The sequence below is a fragment of the Hylobates moloch genome, unplaced genomic scaffold (genome assembly GCF_009828535.3).
Source record: "Hylobates moloch isolate HMO894 unplaced genomic scaffold, HMol_V3 SCAFFOLD_4, whole genome shotgun sequence".
NCBI classification, from domain to species: domain Eukaryota; kingdom Metazoa; phylum Chordata; class Mammalia; order Primates; family Hylobatidae; genus Hylobates; species Hylobates moloch.
The window spans coordinates 102,912,009-102,933,467 of NW_026652279.1; the positions used below are offsets into that span (position 1 = coordinate 102,912,009).

Below are 21,459 nucleotides of genomic sequence, written 5' to 3' on the forward strand. Positions count from 1 at the left end.
CCCAGGCTGGAGTGTAGTGGTGTGATCTCGGCTCACTGCAACCTCTGCCTCCTGGGCTCAAGCAATCCTTCCACCTTAGCTTCCTGAGTAGCTGGGACTACAGGCACATGCTACACACCCAGCTAATTTTTTTTTGTGTGTGTATTTTTTGTAGAGAGAGGATTTCGCCATGTTGCCCAGGATGGTCTCCTGACCTCAAGCGATCCTCCCACCTCTGCCTGTCAAAGTGCTGGGATTACAGGCGTGAGCCACTGTGCCCAGCCGACCCAATCTTTAAACATTATGTAAACTTGAAAAATTTTGAAATAAAAAGTTGAGAAAAAAAATTTTCATGTTTACCACTAAATAACTCCACTGGGTGAAAACTGTTTTCAGTTGACTTCCCTGAAGTCTTGTCTACAGTTCTCTGAAAAATGACTAAATTAATGACTTCAAGAACTTTTCCTGTATAACAGAAATTCTGTGTAGTAAAGTTGTTGGGATTAATGAATTTGTACATTGCCATTTTAGAAATGCTTGAAATTTAGACACTGGCTTAATGAAAATACTTTAATGTTGGCATCTGGAACACAAAACATTTAAAGTTTTGATATAGTTATGAACTAATCTTATAGTTAAGTCTTTCTTGAATGGTCTTAAAGTTGAACTTTAGGAAGTGTACACACATATCTCTCAAATTAAGGTAAAGGATATATCTTACTATTTCTGTATTCCCCAAAGTAACAGCACATAGTAAAACCTCAAACTCTGAAATTAAACAGAAAGCAAAAGCACTATGATATAACTTTAAAATTAAGGTTTATATCACTTTGAGCATAATATGAAATTGCTTTTAAAATCAGTGTGACTAGGCCAGGAGCAGTGGCTCATGCCTATAATCCCAGCACTTTGCGAGGCCGACATGAGCAGATCACCTGAGGTCGGAGATTGAGACCAGCCTGGCCAACATGGTGAAACCCCGTCTCTACTAAAAATACAAAAATCAGCCAGGTGTGGTAGTGTGTGCCTGTAGTCCCAGCTACTCAGGAGGCTGAGGCCGGAGAATTGCTTGAACCCGAATTGCTTGAACCCGGGAGGCGGACGTTGCAGTGAGCCGAGATCGTGCCACTGTACTCCAGCCTGGGTGACAGAGCAAGACTCTGTCTAAAAAAAAAAAAAAAAAGTGTACCTGGTGCTCAAATTATTATAGTATTGCCAAGGTAATCATCTTTGGAATTGATGTAAAAAGGATTATCCCTCTACTGGGAGTCAAACATAATAGATTCAACTGGATTAACCAGACTGCAAGAGATACAAAGGTCAAAGATGAATGAGTCATAGTTCCTAACTTTCAGAGGCTAACAATCTAAGTAGAACAGCTAGACAAATACATAAGCATCACAAAACAATATAATAAATTTAAAAATGAAGGAGAAGAAAGGAAGGATTGTAAGGAGCCAAGAATTTTGAAGAAAGATCGCATCAGGGAAAGATTCAGGAAGCCAGAAAGTTTTGAATTTGGTTTTACAAAGAGGAACAGTATTTTCCTGAATAGAAATGAGCAGGGCATTTCCATCAAAAGAATGAGTATTAGAGGCTGGGCGTGGTGGCTAACGCCTGTAATCCCAGCACTTTGGGAGGCAGAGGCAGGCAGATCACCTGAGGTCGGGAATTTGAGAACAGCCTGACCAACATGGAGAAACCCCGTTTCTACTAAAAATACAAAATTAGCCGGGCATGGTGGTGCATGCCTGTAATCCCAGCTATTCGGGAGGCTGAGGCAGGAGAATTTCTTGAACCTGGCAGGTGGAGGTTGTAGTGAGTTGAGATCACACCATTGCACTCCAGCCTGGGCAACAAGAGCGAAACTCTGTCTCCAAAAAAAAAAAAAAAAAAAAAAAGAAAAAAAGAATGAGTATTAGGACAGGAAAACTGCTGGGTGCGGTGGCTCAGCCTGTAAACCCAGCACTTTGGGAGGCCAAGGTGGGTGGATCACTTGAGGCCAGGAGTTCGAGACTAGCCTGGCCAACACGGTGAAACTCCTTCTCTATTAAAAACAGAAAAATTAGCCAGGCATGGTGGTACACACCTGTAATCCCAGCTACTCAGGAGGCTGAGGCAGGAAAATCGCTTGAACCCAGGAAGCAGAGGCTGCAGAGATTGCACCACTGCACTCCAGCCTGGGCAACAGAGTAAGAATCTGTCTCAAAACACACACACACACACACACACACACACACACACGAAAACACGCAAAGTACATTTAAATCTCTAAGGCCAGGGGAAATTTCCAATGTAACTGGAATATAGAGCAGGAGATAAGGCTGATGTGAAGAAATCTGCACAAGGACATTGAGAAACAGAATAAAAATGTGAAACAATACATTATATGCTAGTCTCTGCTTATTAGCTAGCTAAATAAAAGTAAGAAAGTTAACTACAGAAGAAGTCATAATGAGAATACCAGGTGATCTCACAGAACCCAAGGACAGGAATGTGGAATGTGCAGGGTCACGACTACCACCCGTGGAATGAGACTGAGCCTTGGGAATACATAAATGTAGGGACTCATATCATCAGGGTTCTGTCTATTTCTCATTTTTGCTTTTCTCTGTCTATCAATTTCATTCTTTTCTCACTGAAGATGCTTTCTCTTGGTGGCTGAAAATGTGGCTTCTAACCTCTTATATGCTTTATATATTGCAGTTTCAGCCACCAAGAGAGAGAATAATCCTCTCCATCTCTGATTTTAAAATCCTGGGAAGAAACTCACTGACTGGGACTTATTTGGGTGTCCACTCCAAACAAATCCACTTCTGTCCTGGGTCAGGATCATGATCATGTAAGAATGCAGCAGCTCCGTCAGAAACTGTGGATGTGGTACAAAGGGCAAGTTCTAGAATAAGAGAGGAGAGCTAAGCAAAAGGTTCCAAAAACGCTCACATTCTTTCTTATCTATCCCTTCCATTTGTCCAACAGCTGTTACCCTAGGGTTAAGATCCTTATCACTTTTCCAGCTTCATCTATGATTTGGTTCCTAAATTATTCACTCTTTTTTTTTTTTTTTCCTGAGACAGAGTCTTGCTCTGTCACCCAGGCTGGAGTGCAGTGGTGCCATCTCGGCTCACTATAAGTTCCGCCTCCCGGGTTCACACCATTCTCCTGCCTCAGCCTCCCCAGTAGCTGGGACTACAGGTGCCCGCCACCACGCCCGGCTAATTTTTTTTGCATTTTTAGTAGAGATGGAGTTTCACCGTGTTAGCCAGGATGGTCTCGATCTCCTGACCTCATGATCTGCCCGCCTCGGCCTCCCAAAGTGCTGGGATTACAGGCGTGAGCCACCGCGCCCAGCCAATTATTCACTCTTACTAGTCTCTTTACTGTCCTTCACACAGATTTTAATGTTTTACTACAGCTGCCTTTTTTCATGCTGTTTTCAAACTTTGTTCCTTTCACTACTATGGAATGTCTTCTTTCCTTCCAGTAGACTAGTTAGTGATTATTAGAGCTTACCAATGTTATTTTCCTTATTACTTCTGAGTCTGGCATGCTAGTTTGGTTAGTGATATATCATTATTTAGGCCAAAGTCAGATATTTTATAACTACAGAAGCCAGTTAGTTACCTTCCCTTTGTTTCACAACCGAATACTATACTATGCACCTATGGACCCATCTAAAAGATATTACTGGTCATAAGAATGTGGCTGTCTCCGAAAAAATTGTCACCACTACCAGAAAAACAACTAAAGAACATGGTGTAATTAGAACAATATGGCCAAACATGTTTGGTTAATACTGTGTGTTTCCGGAGGAAAGGGAAATTAGCAAATATTTTCCTCCTTTTCAACATGGCTACTATGTTCCTATGCAAGATAGCCTTATCCTGCTGAGGAGACAGAGGATGTGGCATAAGACATACGGAAATTGACAAACAAAACGTATTAGCCTTGTAAAACTAGGACTTTTTTACAAGGTATATTTCCCTTGTAAAACTAGGACTTTAATTTTGAGAATAGAATGGGACAGAGTCAAGTGAAAGAAGCCTTAGGTATCACACGGCACCAAGGAAAAAGATCAAACTTTCTGTCTGCTGTCTTTTCCACATAGTCCTTTATGGGACCCGTTCACTTTCTCCTTCAGTGGCAACAAAACAGACATTTTTCTGTGCTTCATCATTAATATATTTATTATATTTATGTCAGTGGTCTTTGCTAGATGCGACTTAGATAGGTTAACGATCGAACAATCTTGACCGAGGCTTTTCCCCAACAGCCTAACTGTAACACCTCAATCTAATGAAGACACATTGTGGTAGGGAGAATTCTAAGATGCCCCCTGGTGTACACACTGTGAATAACTCCCTCTTAGCGCAGACAGGACCTGTGAAAATGACGGAGTATCATTTTAGTGCCTAGGTGACTAAGCAGTTGACTTTGAGTTAATCAAAAGGAACATTATCCAGGTGAGCTTGACCCAAACAGGTGAGCCCTTAAAAAGGCCCAAGTCATTCCTGCAAGAAGAGATTCAAAGTGGGAGAGAGTCTCTGGAGGGAGCCACTGGGAAACAACTTCCAACAGTATTTAGGCGCTGAAAAGCAGCCTCCAGCTGACTGCCAGCAAGGGAATGGGGGCTTCAGTCCTACAATCCAAGGCAATGGCATTCTGCTGGCAACCACGTAAACTTGTAAGAGGACCCCAAACTCCAGAAGAGTATGGAGCCAGGCCATGCCTTGATTTCAGCTTTGTGAGATCCTGAGAAGATAACTAAGCTCAGTTGTTCCTGGATTTCTGACCTACAGAAATCATGAGATAATACTTTAATCATGGGTACTGCTTTAAGTTGCTATATTTGTGGTAATTTGTTACCTGGCAATAGAAAACCAATACCCATGTATATATGCAGACCGAATATATGTTCATGCATTGTGGTTGCATAACGAAGAATTTGGAATTTAGAAAAGATCATTGTTTCAAAATGGCATAAAGATTATTATTTTTTTAACCAGCAAACTAATAAAAGTGTTTGTAAATTTTAGGGTGGCTTAATGATTTAAATTACTTGGTAATATCTACATATAGGTTCTAGAATTTGACTATGTTTTCTTCTGAAATCAAAGGTACTCAAAGCATACTCAGTAGTATTACCTTAATATCACGAACTTCATATGCTATCCTGTGGTCACTGACTCTATCCTGGGTGAAATTATATGTCCGAATTCGCTCTGACTGGGCTCTTGTTCCCACCTGTGCCATAACAAAAAGCAATTTATATTTTACCTTTATAAATGTCTTCATTACAATGGAAAAAGCACTTGGCAAATGACCATTTCAACAATTTAGATATTTTCTAAAAGTCATATATACAAAATGACAAAGAAAAAGAGTGGGCAGAACTTAATGTTTAATACTACAGGTTTGTAGAGCTCAGTTATAGAATAAGAAGGAATGTTTCTTTGATATTTCAAACTCCAAATACTTAAAATCAAATTAATCATCTTTCCACTCCAATCAGTTCCTCTTCCTGGTTTCTATAAATGACAGCACCATGTATTCCCTTTTATCCAAGTAGAAAATTCTGACATTTTGCAATTTATCAAACATTTTGTGGGTTTGAGTTTACTATGCCAGGCTCTGATACAGATGCATTCAGGGGGAGAGACCATCTTCAATTCATCCCATTCTCCAAATGCCCATTTCCAATTGGTTTCATGGGTCTCTTATTATATCCTGCCCTTTCCGTTTCTACTATCACTTATGGACTCATTACTTTCACCTACAAGTCTGCAAAAATCTCCTGATTAATCTCCCATTTTTCTGCTCACATTGTGCTGCCCTGCTTACTCTTCCTACAGTACAGTTTTCTGATAAATTTTCTTTGGTTCCTTCTTGTCTACTGAGCAGACACAACTCAACTCAGCATTCAAGGTACTTTGTAACGTAGCCAATCTTCCCAATGTTATTTCTGAAAATTCTGTGAATCTCCATAATGCCACTAATAATACTATGTCATTATTATGTGTGGTCTGTTATCTCTGCTATAAAACATCATCTCAAGGGATGCCCTTCCCTAACACTCTCCTACCATTTCTGCCTTTCTGGCCCCAGCAATTGAAATACGTTCTCTTCTTCCCTGAAACCCCTTGTACTTGGAATGTTCTTCATGGCACACCAGTTTGTCTCATGCTACAGTTATTTGCATTCTTCTTAGTCTGCTCATCTCCTCCACCTCCCCAACACCCGATATACACAACACCCTGTCTCAATTGCTGTCACATTTTAAAATAAGACATTTCTATAACTTATTGTCTTAAACCCTAAGGCAAGCGATATGAAACTAAACTCCTGACCATTGGAAGAATTTTTTTAAATTATGGATTCTTAAGCCCAATCTCAGATATAATGGATCAGAATTATGTATTTTGAGAACATTCCCAGATCATCTCTTCTGACAATCAGCCAAGTTTGGAAACCACTGTCCCAAAGCACCATATTAATGGCCAGGACCTCACTCCAGATCAGTTACATCAGAATCTCTGGGGTAGGGCCTGGGCATCTATGAAAGCTTGTTAGGTGATTAGTGGAACCAGGATTGGGAATGTGGCATAATGCCTTCTGTATAAAAGCCAAGTGTATATCTTGGTTGAAGAAAAAACTTCTAAGCCTTAGAAATCCCTATTAAAACATTTCACGTAGGTGGATAAGTTATTCAAGAGGCAGTGATGTCTTTTTTGGCTCGTCAATCAGACTACTGAAGAAGACACACATGAACAATTTGCATACAGCCAATCTTGAATACCTATTTTAAAAATTACTTTGTGGGCTGGGTGCAGTGGCTCACACCTGTAATCCAGCACTTTAGGAGGCTCAGGTGGGCAGATCACATGAGGCCAGGAGTTCGACACTAGCCTGGCCAACATGACAAAAACCCATCTCTATAAAAAATACAAGAATGGGCCAGGCATGGTGGTGCACGTCTGTAATCCCAGCCACTCGGGAAGCTGAGGCACAAGAATTGCTTGAACCCGGGAGGCAGAGGTTGCAGTGAGCCAGGATCGTGCCACTGCACTCTAGCCTGGGTGAGAGAGAATGTGTCTCAAAAAAAAAAAAAAAAAAAAAAAAATTGTGGAACGTCTGGTGCCAAAATGTTAAACGGCAAGTAAATCCAAATGTCTTTTAAAAATTCAAATGTGGCAGAGTTTATAGTGTTTGTGTTATCACTTATTTGCCAAGAAGTAATGGTGTGTACTCAGGGTATATTGTTTGCTTGTTAAAAACAAAAATAAGTTATGGTTTGTAAATGAGCATTCCTATCTGCAAGTGTATACACTGATGATGCGCTACAATCTGGGATTACCACTAATAGTGTTAATATTATTTATCCTGTCACTTTTATTACCTGCAAGTTAGCATGTAGGTAAAGAAAGCTAGAAACGCAAAAGTGTGAAAAAGCTAGGACACATCTAGATGAAAAGTATAACGGTTTAGACAATTCATTATCCTAAAAGGCCACAAAATCTTCCAAATTTAAATCACTGTAGCATAGCCAGGTATAGTGGCACGTGCCTGTAATCCCAGCTACTCAGGAGGCTGAGGCAGGAGAATCCCTTGAACCCGGGAGGTAGAGGCTGCAGTGAGCCAAGATTACGCCACTGCACTCCAGCCTGGTGACAGAGCAAGACTCCGTCATAAAAAAAAAAAAAAAAAAAATTTAAATTATATATTAGGTTTACTTAAAATAATGACATTCATTTTGCTTAGAATTCATCTATTTATCTATTTGAATAAGTAACACTATACCATATATATTGTACAAAATTCAAAAAGTACCAAATGATATATAATGAAAAATAAATTTCCTTTCTACCCCTTGTCCCTAGTCTCCATCAGTAGGATTCACTGTTCCCAGTTTTTTGCAATGCCATTTGTATTTGATCTCACATAGAGTTATAATACAAGCATAGGTTTTAATTTTTAAAAATCAAAAACGTTCTTAATTCTCAAAGAATTATTTGTCTTTTAAACCATTTTCTTCTGAAGACAGTAATGATATAAACACAAGAGGGAAACAACTAGGAAATAATTTTTAGTTTATACATCTTACATTTACTAACTTGCAAACCGGTATGCCCAAGTTAAGCCATAACCCATCAGTTCATTTGCACTAAGTTACTGCTTACTTACAAAGGAGCACATTTCTCTATGCTCTAAAACATTCCCATTTAAGCAAGAACAAACACTGCATTCTCTACAGAAAATGACTTTTCTTTAAACAGTCACTAAATTATTGTACCAAGTAAATCTTACCTGCAGTTTTCTAGCACTTTGTTGCTGACGCTTGTCTTTCTCAATAATCTGCTGGTAGAGTCTAGCTCTCAACACACGAAAAGCTATTTCTTTATTTTTTATCTGTGATCTTTCTTGTTGGCATTCTACTACTAGCCCTGAAAAATAACAGGGATCAGAAGGTAAACTGTAGCTTCCACCAAATTAAGATAGAACCAAGAAACAGTTAAATGAGACAGGTTAATCAGGAAAAGATCACAAAAGATACAAACATTTTAGGTTTAGCACACTTCAGAAACTAGCTGGGTTATGATTATAGCTGTAGTTGGCTCTTTAGATTCTGATATGTAAATGAGAACTCCGTATGAGCACCCAGAAAGCAGCAGCATCCATAGATGGTTACCTATCCTTTCAGTCCCCAAGCTTGGCCTCTTCCTCCTAGCTCATCCAGGTATTTCTGCAGCTCAACAAACAGCAAACTACTGCCACTCCCTATACTGCGCTGCTCCATTCTCTGTCCAACTCAAGAAGAACTAGCCTTTTCTCCTTTCAGTCACAAATATACACAGAGCTGAGGTTTTAAAAATACCTTTATAATGGCCGGACGTGGTGGCTCACACCTGTAATCCGAGGATTTTGGGAAGCCGAGGCAGGTGGATCATGAGGTCCAGAGATCAAGACCATCCTGGCTAAAACAGTGAAACCCCATCTCTAAAAATACAAAAAATTAGCCAGCTGTGGTGGCACACACCTGTAGTCCCAGCTACTTGGGAGGCTGAGGCAGGAGAATCGCTTGAACCTGGGAGGCAGAGGTTGCAGTGAGCCGAGATTATGCCTGGTGACACGGCGAGACTCTGTTAAAACCAAAACCAAAAACAACAACAGAAAAAACAAACAAAAAAAACCTTTACAGAAAAAAGCCAATGAAAAGACGCTATTCAGAGTCTTTAAAAAGAATTTATAGTGAATGTTTCTGAGTTTTCTGAGTTCTAAATTTCTTTTTTTTTTTTTTTTTTTTTTGAGATGGAGTCTCGCTCTGTCGCCCAGGCTGGAGTGCAGTGGCGCAATCTCGGCTCACTGCAAGCTCCGCCTCCCGGGTTCATGCCATTCTCCTGCCTCAGCCTCTCCGAGTAGCTGGGACTACAGGTGTGTGCCACCACGCCTGGCTAATTTTTTGTATTTTTAGTAGAGATGGGGTTTCATCGTGGTCTCAATCTCCTGACCTCGTGATCCGTCCGCCTCGGCCTCCCAAAGTGCTGGGATTACAAGCGTGAGCCACCGCACCCAGCTCTGAGTTCTAAATTTCTAAGTTCTTCTGTGTAGTCTGAGTTAGCTGGGGTCCAGCTAATCAATACATCTAACCACACACAAGTTTTGGCTGGCCAGCTTCTGCATTTGGGTGGGTTTGGCCCACTGTGTAGTCCAGTTTCTGGCCCAAATCCAGCCCTGAAATGATCACTTCTTGAGGCTGTGTTGTTCTTAACTTTGCAGATACCACTCTGAGGTCCGAGTCTAATCCTGCTCCTCAGTACATTAGAGGAGAAAGGGATTTTCTTTCTGAATCACAAAAACTAAAAACCAAAAGCCCCATTAGCTTAGCGTATCTGCACTGATACAGTGGTAAATATTTTGCTGGAGATGTAAAGAATTTCTATAAAATTCTATTCTCTGAAGTATGTTTTCTCCCTGTCTAAATAAGCTACAGTCACTACCTGCTAATACTTTTAGTAGGGCACTGAGGTTTCACCTCTACTAGTTTAATCACTTCCTGACTGCTTTACTGCGGCCATCTGGTTGGACTGGGGGCACTGACTGGCCCCCATCTTCCAGGTATTTGTCTGGAGTTTCCTTGACTCTCATATCCTTTTTGTACTACCCAAAAGAATATGAACATTTCCATTTTAAGACAGCCAGGCTTTCATGAGCTCTCCTCCACATTCCTCTTCTTGTCAGCTGATCTGTACTGATTTTTGCCTAAGCACCTGTATTATTCCTATCAACTCACTCAGGTTAGAACTTTTAGATCAAAACTATTACTTTCCAGCTCAGTAATTCCTAAGGGAATCACTTTATTATGTATTTTATTATAATGTACTTTCTATAGAGGAGTATTTGATAATGAGTACTCCCTTAAGAATAGAAGATGTAGACGGAGGGAAGGTATATTGAATAATAGAAGGGGGCTGGGCACGGTGGCTCACACCCGCAATCCCAGCACTTTGGGAGGCAAAGACAGGTGGATTATTTGAGGCCAGAAGTTCTGAGACCAGCCTGGGCAACATAGCAAGATTTCGTCTCTACTAAAAATACAAAAAGTAGCCAGCGTGGTAGCTGCACCTATAGTCCCAGCTACTCAGGGGGCTGAGGTAGGAGGATGGCTTGAGCCAAGAGTTCGAGGTTATAGTCAGTGAACTATGATCATGCCACTGCACTCTAGCCTGGGCAACACAGCAAGACCCAGTCTCAAAAAAAAAAGAAAAAAGAAAAGAAAAGAAAGAAGGAAAGAAGGAAAAAAAGAAAGGAAGGAAGGAAGGAAGAAAGAATTACAGAGGGCATCTTTTACTCACCAACTGGTAATAAAGGAGAAATGGAAGAAAGGCTGAGTTTTCCTTGAGGCAGATGCTGAAACCATGGCAATCCTCAAAATATGGAAGAAGTAGGCTGAAAAAATCACTTGATCATAACTGCATGGCTTCATAAGGATTTGGTCTTGACATGCCTTGCTTGCCTAAAGGGAAGGTTTGAGGGTAGGCCTTCAGGCCTCTTTGAAACCAAAGACTCAGATCTAAGTGGCTAAAAAATAATTGGCCCAAGGTAAGTCTGGCAGCACAATGATAAAGTCACTTTCTTTTCCTTTTATTGTTAGTTGACATGTAATAATTGTACATATTTATGGGATATAGAGTGGTATTTCGATACAATGTGGAATGATCAAATCAGGGTAATTAGCACATCCATCACCTCAAAATTTATTTGTCATTTATTTGTGTTGTGAACATTCAAAATCTTCTAGCTTTCTGAAAATATGCAATAAATAAATCAATATTAACCATATTCATGCTGTAGTGCTGCAGAACACCAGAACTAATTCCTCCTATCCAGCTGTAATTCTGTATCCCTTACCCAGCCTCTCTCTGTCCTCCCCTCCCCCTTACCCTTCCTAGTCTCTAATAACCACAGTTCTACTTTCTGTAAGTCACTTTTTGTAAAGTCAGCAATTTATGGCTAGAGTGGTTTTACAACCTTTAAGTTTTAAAGTATTCTGGTTATTTTGTCAGTTTTGATCACCTTTTACCCAATTTTTTACCCATTTTAATTTTTAATTCATCTTAAGCTAATTATTACTGTTCTGAACTGTGTATAATATAGAATGATATCCAACAATACAGGGTTTAGGTGAAACACATTAAGTATCCAACAATTTATGTATTGTTGAAATAAATTATGGCAAATTACAGAAAGTATAACCTCAGGACAGGCACAGTGGCTCATGCCTGTAATCCCAGCACTTTGGGAGGACGAAGTGGGCAGATCCTTGATGTCAGGAGTTCGAGACCAGCCTGGCCAACGTGGTGAAACTACGTCTCTACTAAAAATACAAAAATTAGCCAGGTGTGGTGGTGCACGCCTGTAGTCCCAGCTACCTGGGAGGCTGATGCAGGAGAATAGCTTGAACACTGGAGGCAGAGGCTGCAGTGAACCAAGATTCACTGGCCACTGCATGCCAGCCTGAGTGACAGAGCTACACTCCATGTAAGAAAAAAAAAAGTATAACTTCATTTTTGGGGAAAAAATGGCGTATTTTTATATGTACAGAAAAGAATTTGAAAGGATGTATACCAAAGATATATGCCAACAATAGTTACTGGGTTATTATTACGGATGTTTTATGTTCTTTTGCTCATGCATATATTCTTTTCTTTTCTTTTTTTTTGAGATGGAGTTGCCTAGGCTGGAATGCAATGGTGTGATCTCGGTTCACTGCAACCTCCACCTCCTGGGTTCAAACGATTCTCCTGCCTCAGCCTCCCGAGGAGCTGGGATTACAGGCATGCGCCACCATGCCCGGCTAATTTTGTATTTTTAGTAGAGATGGGGTTTTTCCATGTTGGTCAGGCTGGTCTTGAACTCCCGACCTCAGGTGATCTGTCTGCCTTGGCCTCCCAAAGTGCTGGGATTACAGGCGTGAGCCACTGCACCGGGCTTTTTTTTTTTTTTTTTTTTTAACAGTTTCCTATGGAATAAAAATCAATAAAGGAAAGTTAAGAGAAAGTATGAAATTATCCTATTGTTGGATATTTAGGTTGTTTTAGCTTTTCATACAACAAACAATACAAGCAATCATAATGATGTCTGACTTTAAGATGGTTTCCTTTTTTTTTTTTTTTTGAGACTGAGTTTTGCTCTTGTTGCCCAGGCTGAAGTGCAATGGCATGATCTCGGCTCACTGCAACCTCTGCTTCCTGGGTTCAACTCATTCTTCTGCCTCAGCCTCCCCAGTAGCTGAGACTACAGGCATACACTACTACACCCGGCTAATTTTTTTGTATTTTTAGTAGAGACGGGGTTTCACCATTTTGGCCAGGCTAGTCTCGAACTCCTGCCCTCAGGGGATCCGCCTGCCTCAGCCTCCCAAAGTGCTGGGATTACAGGCATGAGCCACTGCACCTGGCCCCCCCCCTCCTTTTTTTTTTAATCACACTACAACAAGAACAAAGAACAGAAACACAAACTCCATCTGAAATAAAACTAGGTCATGTGTATAATCCCCAAACATGATCTACTAAAGACAGAAAGTGGATGGAAGAATGGTAAATGACTTAGCAGCTGCAAGGAAGATGAGACTTAATTCCCTGTAGAGGGAGATGCTGACCAGAAACTGGCCACTTTGCCCTGCTAAGTGCCAGAAAGGCTCAGAAATAGAGACACCAGGTATTTCAGAAGTCAGGCTTGAGGAGCTAGGGCTAAATACAGAAAGTCTGTAATAACAAATAGATCCTCAAGTCTCCTTCCTCAATATGCAGAAGGCAGGAGGTATATTTCTGGATAATTAAATCAGGAAAATTCTAGACCTGGGACTAGTTACAAGGGAGGGCAAGTGTGGAGCATGGGTGGGAAGACAAGAGGATTAAGTAAACAACTGCTATTGAACGGTGAGACCTTGACCTTACTCTCAGCTGTATCCTGGAAGATCCTTCTCAAGAGAAAACAAACTCACAAGAGAAAAAGGTCTACAGACATAGACATCTGGGGGTCCCTAATAAAAAAGCTGATTAATCCTCTAACTGCTCTACAGTGGAACTCACTAATGGGTATGTGGATAAGTACACTCAGAGCTTCAGAACCTGACTCTTACATATGTACAGACAGCCAAGAATTCCTAGAAATTTCCAACACGAAAGTAAGAATGGGCTGAGTGTACTGGCTCATGTCTGTTATCCCAACACTTTGGGATGCGGAGGCAGGCAGATCACTTGAGCCGAGGAGTTGGAGACCAGTTTGGGCAATGTGGAGAAACCTGGTGTCTACCAAAAAAAAAAAAAAAAAAAAGCAAAAATTAGCCAGGCACGGTGGCAAGCGCCTGTAGTTCCAGCTACCAGGAAGGGGGGGCAGGGGAGTGGTGCTGAGGTGGGAGGGTCACCTGAGCCTGGGAAAGTCACAGCTGCAGTGAGCTGTGATCACACCACTGTACTCCAGCCTGGGCAACAGGCCAAGGCCTTGTCTCAAAAAGAAAAAAAAGAAAAGTAAAGCAAGAATGAAACAAAAATAAACTCAGAAGAAACAGAGACACTGCAGAAAGCAGAAGAGAACTTCAGAGAAACTAAAATTAATGTCCTTCAGTAATAAAAAAAGAAATAAGTATCAACAAAATAAGAAATGGATGCTATGAGAAAACAATTCTGAGAACAAGAAAGAGCTCTCAAAAGTTAAAAAAAAATAAATTTTTTACAATCAGAAAAAGGGTAGGAAAAAGAACTAAAAAACAAAGTGACAGACAATATGAGGAAGAAAAAAATTCAAGAGGTCTAACATCTAACTAACAGAAATCCCAGGAAGAATAAATAAAATGTTACACAAGAAATTATTGAAGAAAGTATTTCAGAGCTGAAAGGCATGAGTCTCTAAACTGAAAGCAACAAATACAAGGAATGAAAGACTTTCAATGTTCTAAGGGGAAATTATTTCCATGAAATGATCGATGAAGTGTGAAGTTAGAATAAAGCTATTTTCAGATCTACAAAGCCTTGAAATATTTACATGTCACAAATCTTTTCTCAGGAAGCCACTTAAAGATGAGCTTTGTTAAAACGACAGAGTAACAAAGAGAAAAGACGATATGGAACCCAAGAAACGGGAGGATCCAACACAGAACAGAGATGAAAGGAACTCCCCAACTGCTGATGACCAGGACAACCCCTGTGCAATGTCCTGGGGAGCAGCTGGTCCACACTGAAGCAAGATGATGGAGTGCTCTGTCATGGAGTCTCCAGAGAGCACTGGAGTGACTTCATTTTACACAACTTTTGGAAGATGTAGGCAAACTCAGAGTCAAAGAAAAGTAGACAGATGAAAAATCAATGAGGTAATTATTAACTCTAGGAAATGAAATCACAGGACTGTATATTAATGGGCTCAGTGTCAAACACTATCTGTTCATTATATCAACACCGTGAAAATTAAGTTTGCCAAAAGATAAATATTTGGAAGAAGAAAAGGTATATAAGAAGGGCAAAATTCTCATCTACCACATTAAGACGTAAATATATAATCTTTATAGTTGGTCAGAAGAGCAATACTTGCCTATTATTTAGAAATACTGAGGTAATTACCAGAAGAAATAGCCAAAAGAGGTTTATTTGTTTTTTGCAGCTAGAGAAGTGAGCTAAAAGAATTTAAAGTGGTTATCTTTAGGAAATGGGAACTGAGGGTAGAGGAAGTAGGAAGAAGGTGGGAACAAGTCCAGAGAGCTGTTGGTTTTTTTGTTATAGGACTTTGCCATTAGACTTTTAAAACCATATACATGAAATGTAAAAATTAATTTAAAAAAATTAAGGAGTTAAATAAAATTTTAATTTGAAAAACGGTAGGAATATTTAAAATCACATTACGCACCGCAAAACCACCTCAGAGTATACCAAAATTACCAATATTCAAAATAAAAGCGTTAGTGCAGCAAAGCCTAATGGAGTTAGCCGTCATGCTACAAGGTGGCAGAATATCCATGGTGGTGGCCCGTGCAAGGCTGCTTCTGTGTTTCATCTGTATTTAGGCTGGGGCACCTCTGTTTGCTCACTCCTGTCCAGCATACCTGGGAAGCTTCCCTGAATAGGTCTGCTCACTGTCTGCATCTTTTCAGAAAGGAATCTTTCCAAACAGAAGGGTAATATGAACACAATAGCCATCCTGATCCACAACTCCAGTGACATTTTTAAAGAGCTGTGCAAGGAACTAGACACTCACATTGGACTATTTCCTTCCAAATGTTGAGTAAGATGGAAAAATGGTTAAAAGTACAAAACTAAGGGGCTTGCTTACCTGTGGGGATGTGGACAAGTCTGACAGCACTATCAGTTGTATTAACATGCTGCCCTCCTGCTCCTTTGGCTCGAAATGTATCTATTCGCAAATCCTTAGGGTTCAATTTCACATCCACCTAGAACAGAAGGCATGACATAATTCTACACTCCATGAATACTTTAATATGAAATTGATTCCAAGATTTTTCAAATAAACTGTATTAAGATAAATTATAGCCTTTAGACTAAGAGAAGTAACTTATACCAAAGAAAGAGCAATAAACTCCCCATTCCAATAGGATGCTATTTTTTGTTTGTTTGAAACAGGGTCTCCCTCTGTTGCCTAGGCTGGAGTGTAGTGGCACAATCATAGCTCACTGTAACCTCAAACTCCTGGGCTTAAGTGATCCTCCTGCCTCAGCCTCCTGAGTAGCTAGGACTACAGGTGCACACCACCATGCCATGTTAATTTTAAAAATTTCTTGTACAGATGGGGTCTTGCTGTTTTGCCCAGGCTGGTCTTGAACTCCTGGCCTCAAGCAATCGTCCCACCTTGGACTTCCTGAATGTTGAGATTACAGACATGAGCCACCACACCTGGCCCTGGGATTCCATTTTTAAGCACTGATTTAGGATGTTATGAGATCACTGAGTTTTCAATCTTTCAAAAGTTTCATCATTCATCATCCCAAAGTTACATGTAAGAAAACCCCAAAAATATATAAAATACACACATATATACTATATATTGTTGATTCTCATTATTGTCAGAATGTCTATTTGCAAATTTGCCTACTCACTAAAATTTATTTGTATCCACAAATCAACACCGGAGGCACTTCCACAGTCATTTGCAGGCATGCATAGGGCAGTGAAAAATATGAGTTGCTCCACATTTGCCCATTGCCAGCTGAAGTAGGACAAGGTAACATTCTGCCTTCTTGTGGCAGCTCTCCTACAGAGATGACCAGAGAATGGAGGTATAGGGGACACAGCAGAGCAGTGCTCTGGCTCTGGGACCAATTTGGACTGGGTTTGAAGCTGAACTCCAGCACCTTTTAGTGGAGCAGCATCAGGCAAGTCACTTGACACTCCTGAGCCTCATTTTTCTCTTTTGTAAAGTATAGAGAATCTACCAGGATGGGTTATTTTTAGAATTTAAGATTATAATCTACGTGAGCTCAGTGTGTGTGTGTGTGTGTGTGTATGAATTTAGCTAATTTTTTTTTTTTTGAGACAGGGTCTCACTCTGTTGCCCAGGCTGGAGTGCAATGGTGCAATCATAGCTCACTGCCACCTTGAACTCCTGGACTTAAGAAATCTTCCTGCCTCAACCTCCTGAGTAGCTGGGACCACAGGTGTGTGCCACCACGCTCAGCTGGATTTAGCTAATATTGAACCATTGTTCCTAACACTGATTTAACAAATACTGAACTATTACTCCCAAGTGGTTCAGTATCTACTAAATTAGTGTTTGCTGCAACTTTACAGAACATAACTACTGGGAATAATGAAAAACAACTTCATTCGTGTATGTGTGTGTTTATTAGTGGATTGAAAGGTGGCTCCCAAAAAGATATGTTCATGTTCTAATTCATGGAACCTTATTCGGAAAAAGGTTCTTTGCAGATGTAATTAAGATGAGATTATCCTGGATTATCAGGATAGGCCCTAAATCCAATGACAAGTGTCCTTATAAGAAACAACTAGAGGAGACAGTAAAGGAGAAGACCATGTGAATTTGAAGAGTGGTATCATTTCAAGCCGAGGAACACCTGGAGCAACCAGAAGCTGGAAGATGCAAGGCAGGATTCTCCCCAGAGCCTTCAGAGAGGCACAACTCTGCTGACACCTTGATTTTGGACTTCTGGCTGCTAGAATTGTGAAATAATAAGTTACTGCTATTTGAAGCCACTAAGTTTGTGATAATTTGTTACAGCAGCCTTTGGAAACTTATACACAGACACACACACACACACACACACACACACACACACAGTTAACAAATATTTTTTGTTTGTTTTTTGGTTTTTTTTTTTTTGAGACAGAGTCTTGCTTTGTTGCCCAGGCTGGAGTGCAGTGGCGTGATCTCAGAATTCACTGCAACCTCTGACTCCCAGGTTCAAGAGTTTGGAAACTTATACACAGACACAGACAGACAGACAGATACACACACACACAGACACACACACACACACACAGAGTTAACAAATTGTTTTGTTTTGTTTTGTTTTGTTTTTGAGACAGAGTTGCTTTATTGCCCAGGCTGGAGTGCAGTGGCGTGACCTCAGAATTCACTGCAACCTCTGACTCCCAGGTTCAAGAGATTCTCCTGCCTCAGCCTCCCAAGTAGCTGGGATTATAGGTGTGTGCCATCACTACCAGCTACTTTCTGTATTTTTAGTAGAGATGGGGTTTCACCGTGTTGGCCAGGCTGGTCTCGAACTCCTGATCTCGTGATCCACCCACCTTGGCCTCCCAAAGTGCTGGATTACAGGCATGAGCCACTGCGGCCGGCCTACAACAAATATGCTATTTTTAAGGGGAGAGCTAACATTTTGTTCCACATTCATCGTTCATTAGTATGAATGACAGAAGACAAATGTGACTTTCCTCTTTGAACAGTAACTAGTAACTGGGTCAAGGCTGGAATCTAATATACTGTTTAGCTGATTGTTCTTTCGTATGTTTCTTCTCAAATGACAGCAACACAGTGAAGAAAAAGATTATACGGCTTTTGCTAATATATGTTAGAGTTGGCTGCCTTAAGACTTCAATAAATACTGAAGAGATAAGAGTGACTTACCATTTCATGTGGCTATAGTATATTAAGTAGTTATGTAGAAAATGTGTGGATATCATATGTCACATTCTCCCAAATGTTACAGAAATGATCTAATGACTTTTGGGGAACTCTGGATACAGAAATGGTGACTTAGGGCAGATAAAGCATTTTAAATGTCAGTTAAGAGAACATAACCTTGTACTTTTAGAATAGTGAAATGCCACTAAATGGGTTTCATTTTCAAGAATATGAAAACAGGCCTGGTGCTGTGGCTCATGCCTGTAATCTCAGCACTTTGGGAGGCCAAGGCAGGCAGATCACTTGAGCTCAGGAGGTTCAAGACCGGCCTGAGCAACATGGCGAAACCTCGTCTCTACAAAAAATATAAAAATTAGCCAGGCATTGTGGCACACACCTGTAGTCCCAGCTATTCAAAAGGCTGAGGTGGGAGAATCACTTAAGCCTGGGAGGCAGAGGTTGCAGTAAGCCAAGATGGGCCACTGCACTCTAGCCTGGGTGACAGAGTGAGAATCTGTCTCAAAAAAAAAAAAAAGAATATGACAATAAAAACAGGGTAAGTGGGAATGGGGTAGAAGAAATAAGGATTGAAGCAAGATAACTCTATGGTTTTGATTTTTTAACCATGTAAATGTTTAATATATAAAAATAAAATTAAGTAAAAGAGAAAAGAAAAATCAAATCCTAAAATGAAATAAAAACAGAAATAAATGAATCAAAATATTTATCATAATAACATAACCACACAGAAAAAAATTATTTCAGATGATCTCTGAGCATAGTGGTCTCACTATGCATTCTTTTTTTTTGGAAACAGTCTCACTCTGTCACCCAGGCTGGAGTGCAGTGGCATGATCTCAGCTCACTGTAACCTCCGCCTCACGGGCTCAAGCAATTCTCCTGCCTCAGCCTCCTAAGTAGCTGGGACTACAGGCACGAGCCACCACGCCTGGCTAATTTTTTTGTATTTTTAGTAGAGACAGGGTTTCACCATGTTGGCCAAGCTGGTCTCGAATTCCTGACCTCAAATGATCCCGTCTGCTTTGGCCTCCCAAAGTGCTGGGATTACAGGCGTGAGCCACCACACCCAGCCTGACTATACATTCTCGGTAGAATATATTCTAAGGGAAAAAATTTTAAACATTACTCAGTAGTTTACTATTAGTAATGTTGATATTGTAATTTTGAAAGTATTTTATATATAGTATATAATAAACCAAATAAACATATTAAAGTGATTATGAAACAAGATTTTTTATATTAATGGAGAGATGTAAATACAAAATGCAAGAAGTTGAGGGGTGACAAAAATTTCTGTAATGTTAAATTTGAATTGGTAGTAATAATATGAAACTGTGATTTCAAAACATGTATTTCCTGGCTATAGCCACTTAAAGAGTCTAGAAGTAACGACACTAACGATAATGAACAGACCTGCTATCCAGATCTTGATTTCTGGATACATTCCCCACTAAAATTAACCAGGCTGACTCTAAGTCTGAGGCAGGATAGTACAAAATGGGCCTGGGAATCTAACTGTGTCAGAAAGCATAGATGCATTCAAATGATGGTATCATTTCAAAAGGACAAAAGGGGTACCCTAAAAGGCTACTATAGACCAAATCTGGGACTATTTGAACATAAGGAACTATAAATAAGTGAATTAAAACATGAATCCACGAGTCTATAATGAGGTTAATACATGAAACTTGATATGAGTTTATAATGAAATCATATACTAGAAAAAGAACACAAGAAAGTGTGGGCTAGGAGGTGAGAAGGTAGTAGGGAGGAAAGTTCTTTACAGAAGAATGCCAATTAATAAATGTGTAAGGAATGACAGAATTAGAAAATCACCGTCTTGCAACTCCAAAGTAAAGAACTGATTCAGGCAAGGACACCAATAGATGTTAAAACTATGGATGAAAGGTAATTCGGAACAGGATATATGTACCCTAGAAATTACTTAGTAATTGCAAAGGGAGAAATACACTTTTACAATGGAGATATTTCTGTGGTCACCATCTTCACTACTAAAACTAAGGCATACTAAAAGTGAGACAATCTAGCATTATGTGTCTTCTGATAAGATGCAACATGACTATAACTGCACCTATGAAGTATTCTCGCTTAAAATGTGTAAACTGCACAGAATGGAACATGTAGATATAACTTTCAACATAATACAGAGGATAAAGGAACAAGTTAAAGAGTACCACAAGGAACAGTCAGAGGAATCCAGAATGTGGGACATTCTTCAAGACAAATGGTCTAGACTTTTCAAAAAGTCATTATCATTAAAAAAAAAAGTTGGGAGACTGTTCCAAACTTAAAGAAATACAACAACTAATTGCAATGTGTGAAACTTGACAGGATCCTGGTTAAAAAAAAATCACTATACCCAGGTATAGTGGCATGCCTGTAGTCCTAGCTACTCAGGAGGTTAAGGCAGGAGGATCACCTTGAGCCCAGGAGTTCAAGTTCAGCCCGAGCAACACAGCAAGACCTTGCCTCCAAAAATAGACAAATAAATAGCTACAAAAAATTTTAGGCTGATTAGGGAAACTGTTAAATGTACTAGATATTAGATACTACACAATTATGGTTAGTTTTCATAGGTAATGGTAGTGTGCTTATATAGGAGAATGCCCTAGGAGATGTATGTGAAAGATTTGGAAGGTAAGGTCTCATGGTATCTGCTGTATCCTTTATAGTTCATTTAAATAAACGTATACACATATATATATAGGAATCAAGCAAATGTGAGAAAATGTAAACAACCGACCTCAGGTGAAGGTTATACAATTTTCATTGTGGTATCCTTTAAATTTTCTGTATGTTTAAAAAAAAGGTTAGGGAAAAGAAAAATATAGAGAA

At 39.9% G+C, this 21,459-nt stretch overlaps 1 protein-coding gene and 1 pseudogene across 9 annotated transcripts in view; one reads left to right on the plus strand and one right to left on the minus strand.

The window, feature by feature from the left end:
* LOC131383299 (histone-lysine N-methyltransferase SETMAR-like) overlaps positions 1-21,459 on the plus strand; it is a 149,248-nt pseudogene that overhangs the window by 86,019 nt on the left and 41,770 nt on the right.
* Positions 1-21,459, minus strand: part of MTRF1 (mitochondrial translation release factor 1) — a 47,849-nt gene that overhangs the window by 1,779 nt on the left and 24,611 nt on the right. For 4 of the 9 annotated variants that reach the window (XM_058437811.1, XM_032150754.2, XM_058437816.1 and 1 more), the window contains 4 exons: positions 15,799-15,916; positions 8,284-8,420; positions 5,125-5,223; positions 2,753-2,875 (listed from right to left, as the gene is read on the minus strand). In XM_058437811.1, coding sequence (XP_058293794.1) covers positions 2,753-2,875; positions 5,125-5,223; positions 8,284-8,420; positions 15,799-15,916 — 477 coding nt within the window. Of the gene's footprint in view, positions 1-2,752; positions 2,876-3,933; positions 4,361-5,124; positions 5,224-8,283; positions 8,421-15,798; positions 15,917-21,459 lie in introns of those variants that run through there. The other 5 variants (XM_058437814.1, XM_058437813.1, XM_058437812.1 and 2 more) reach the window with 4 other exon arrangements.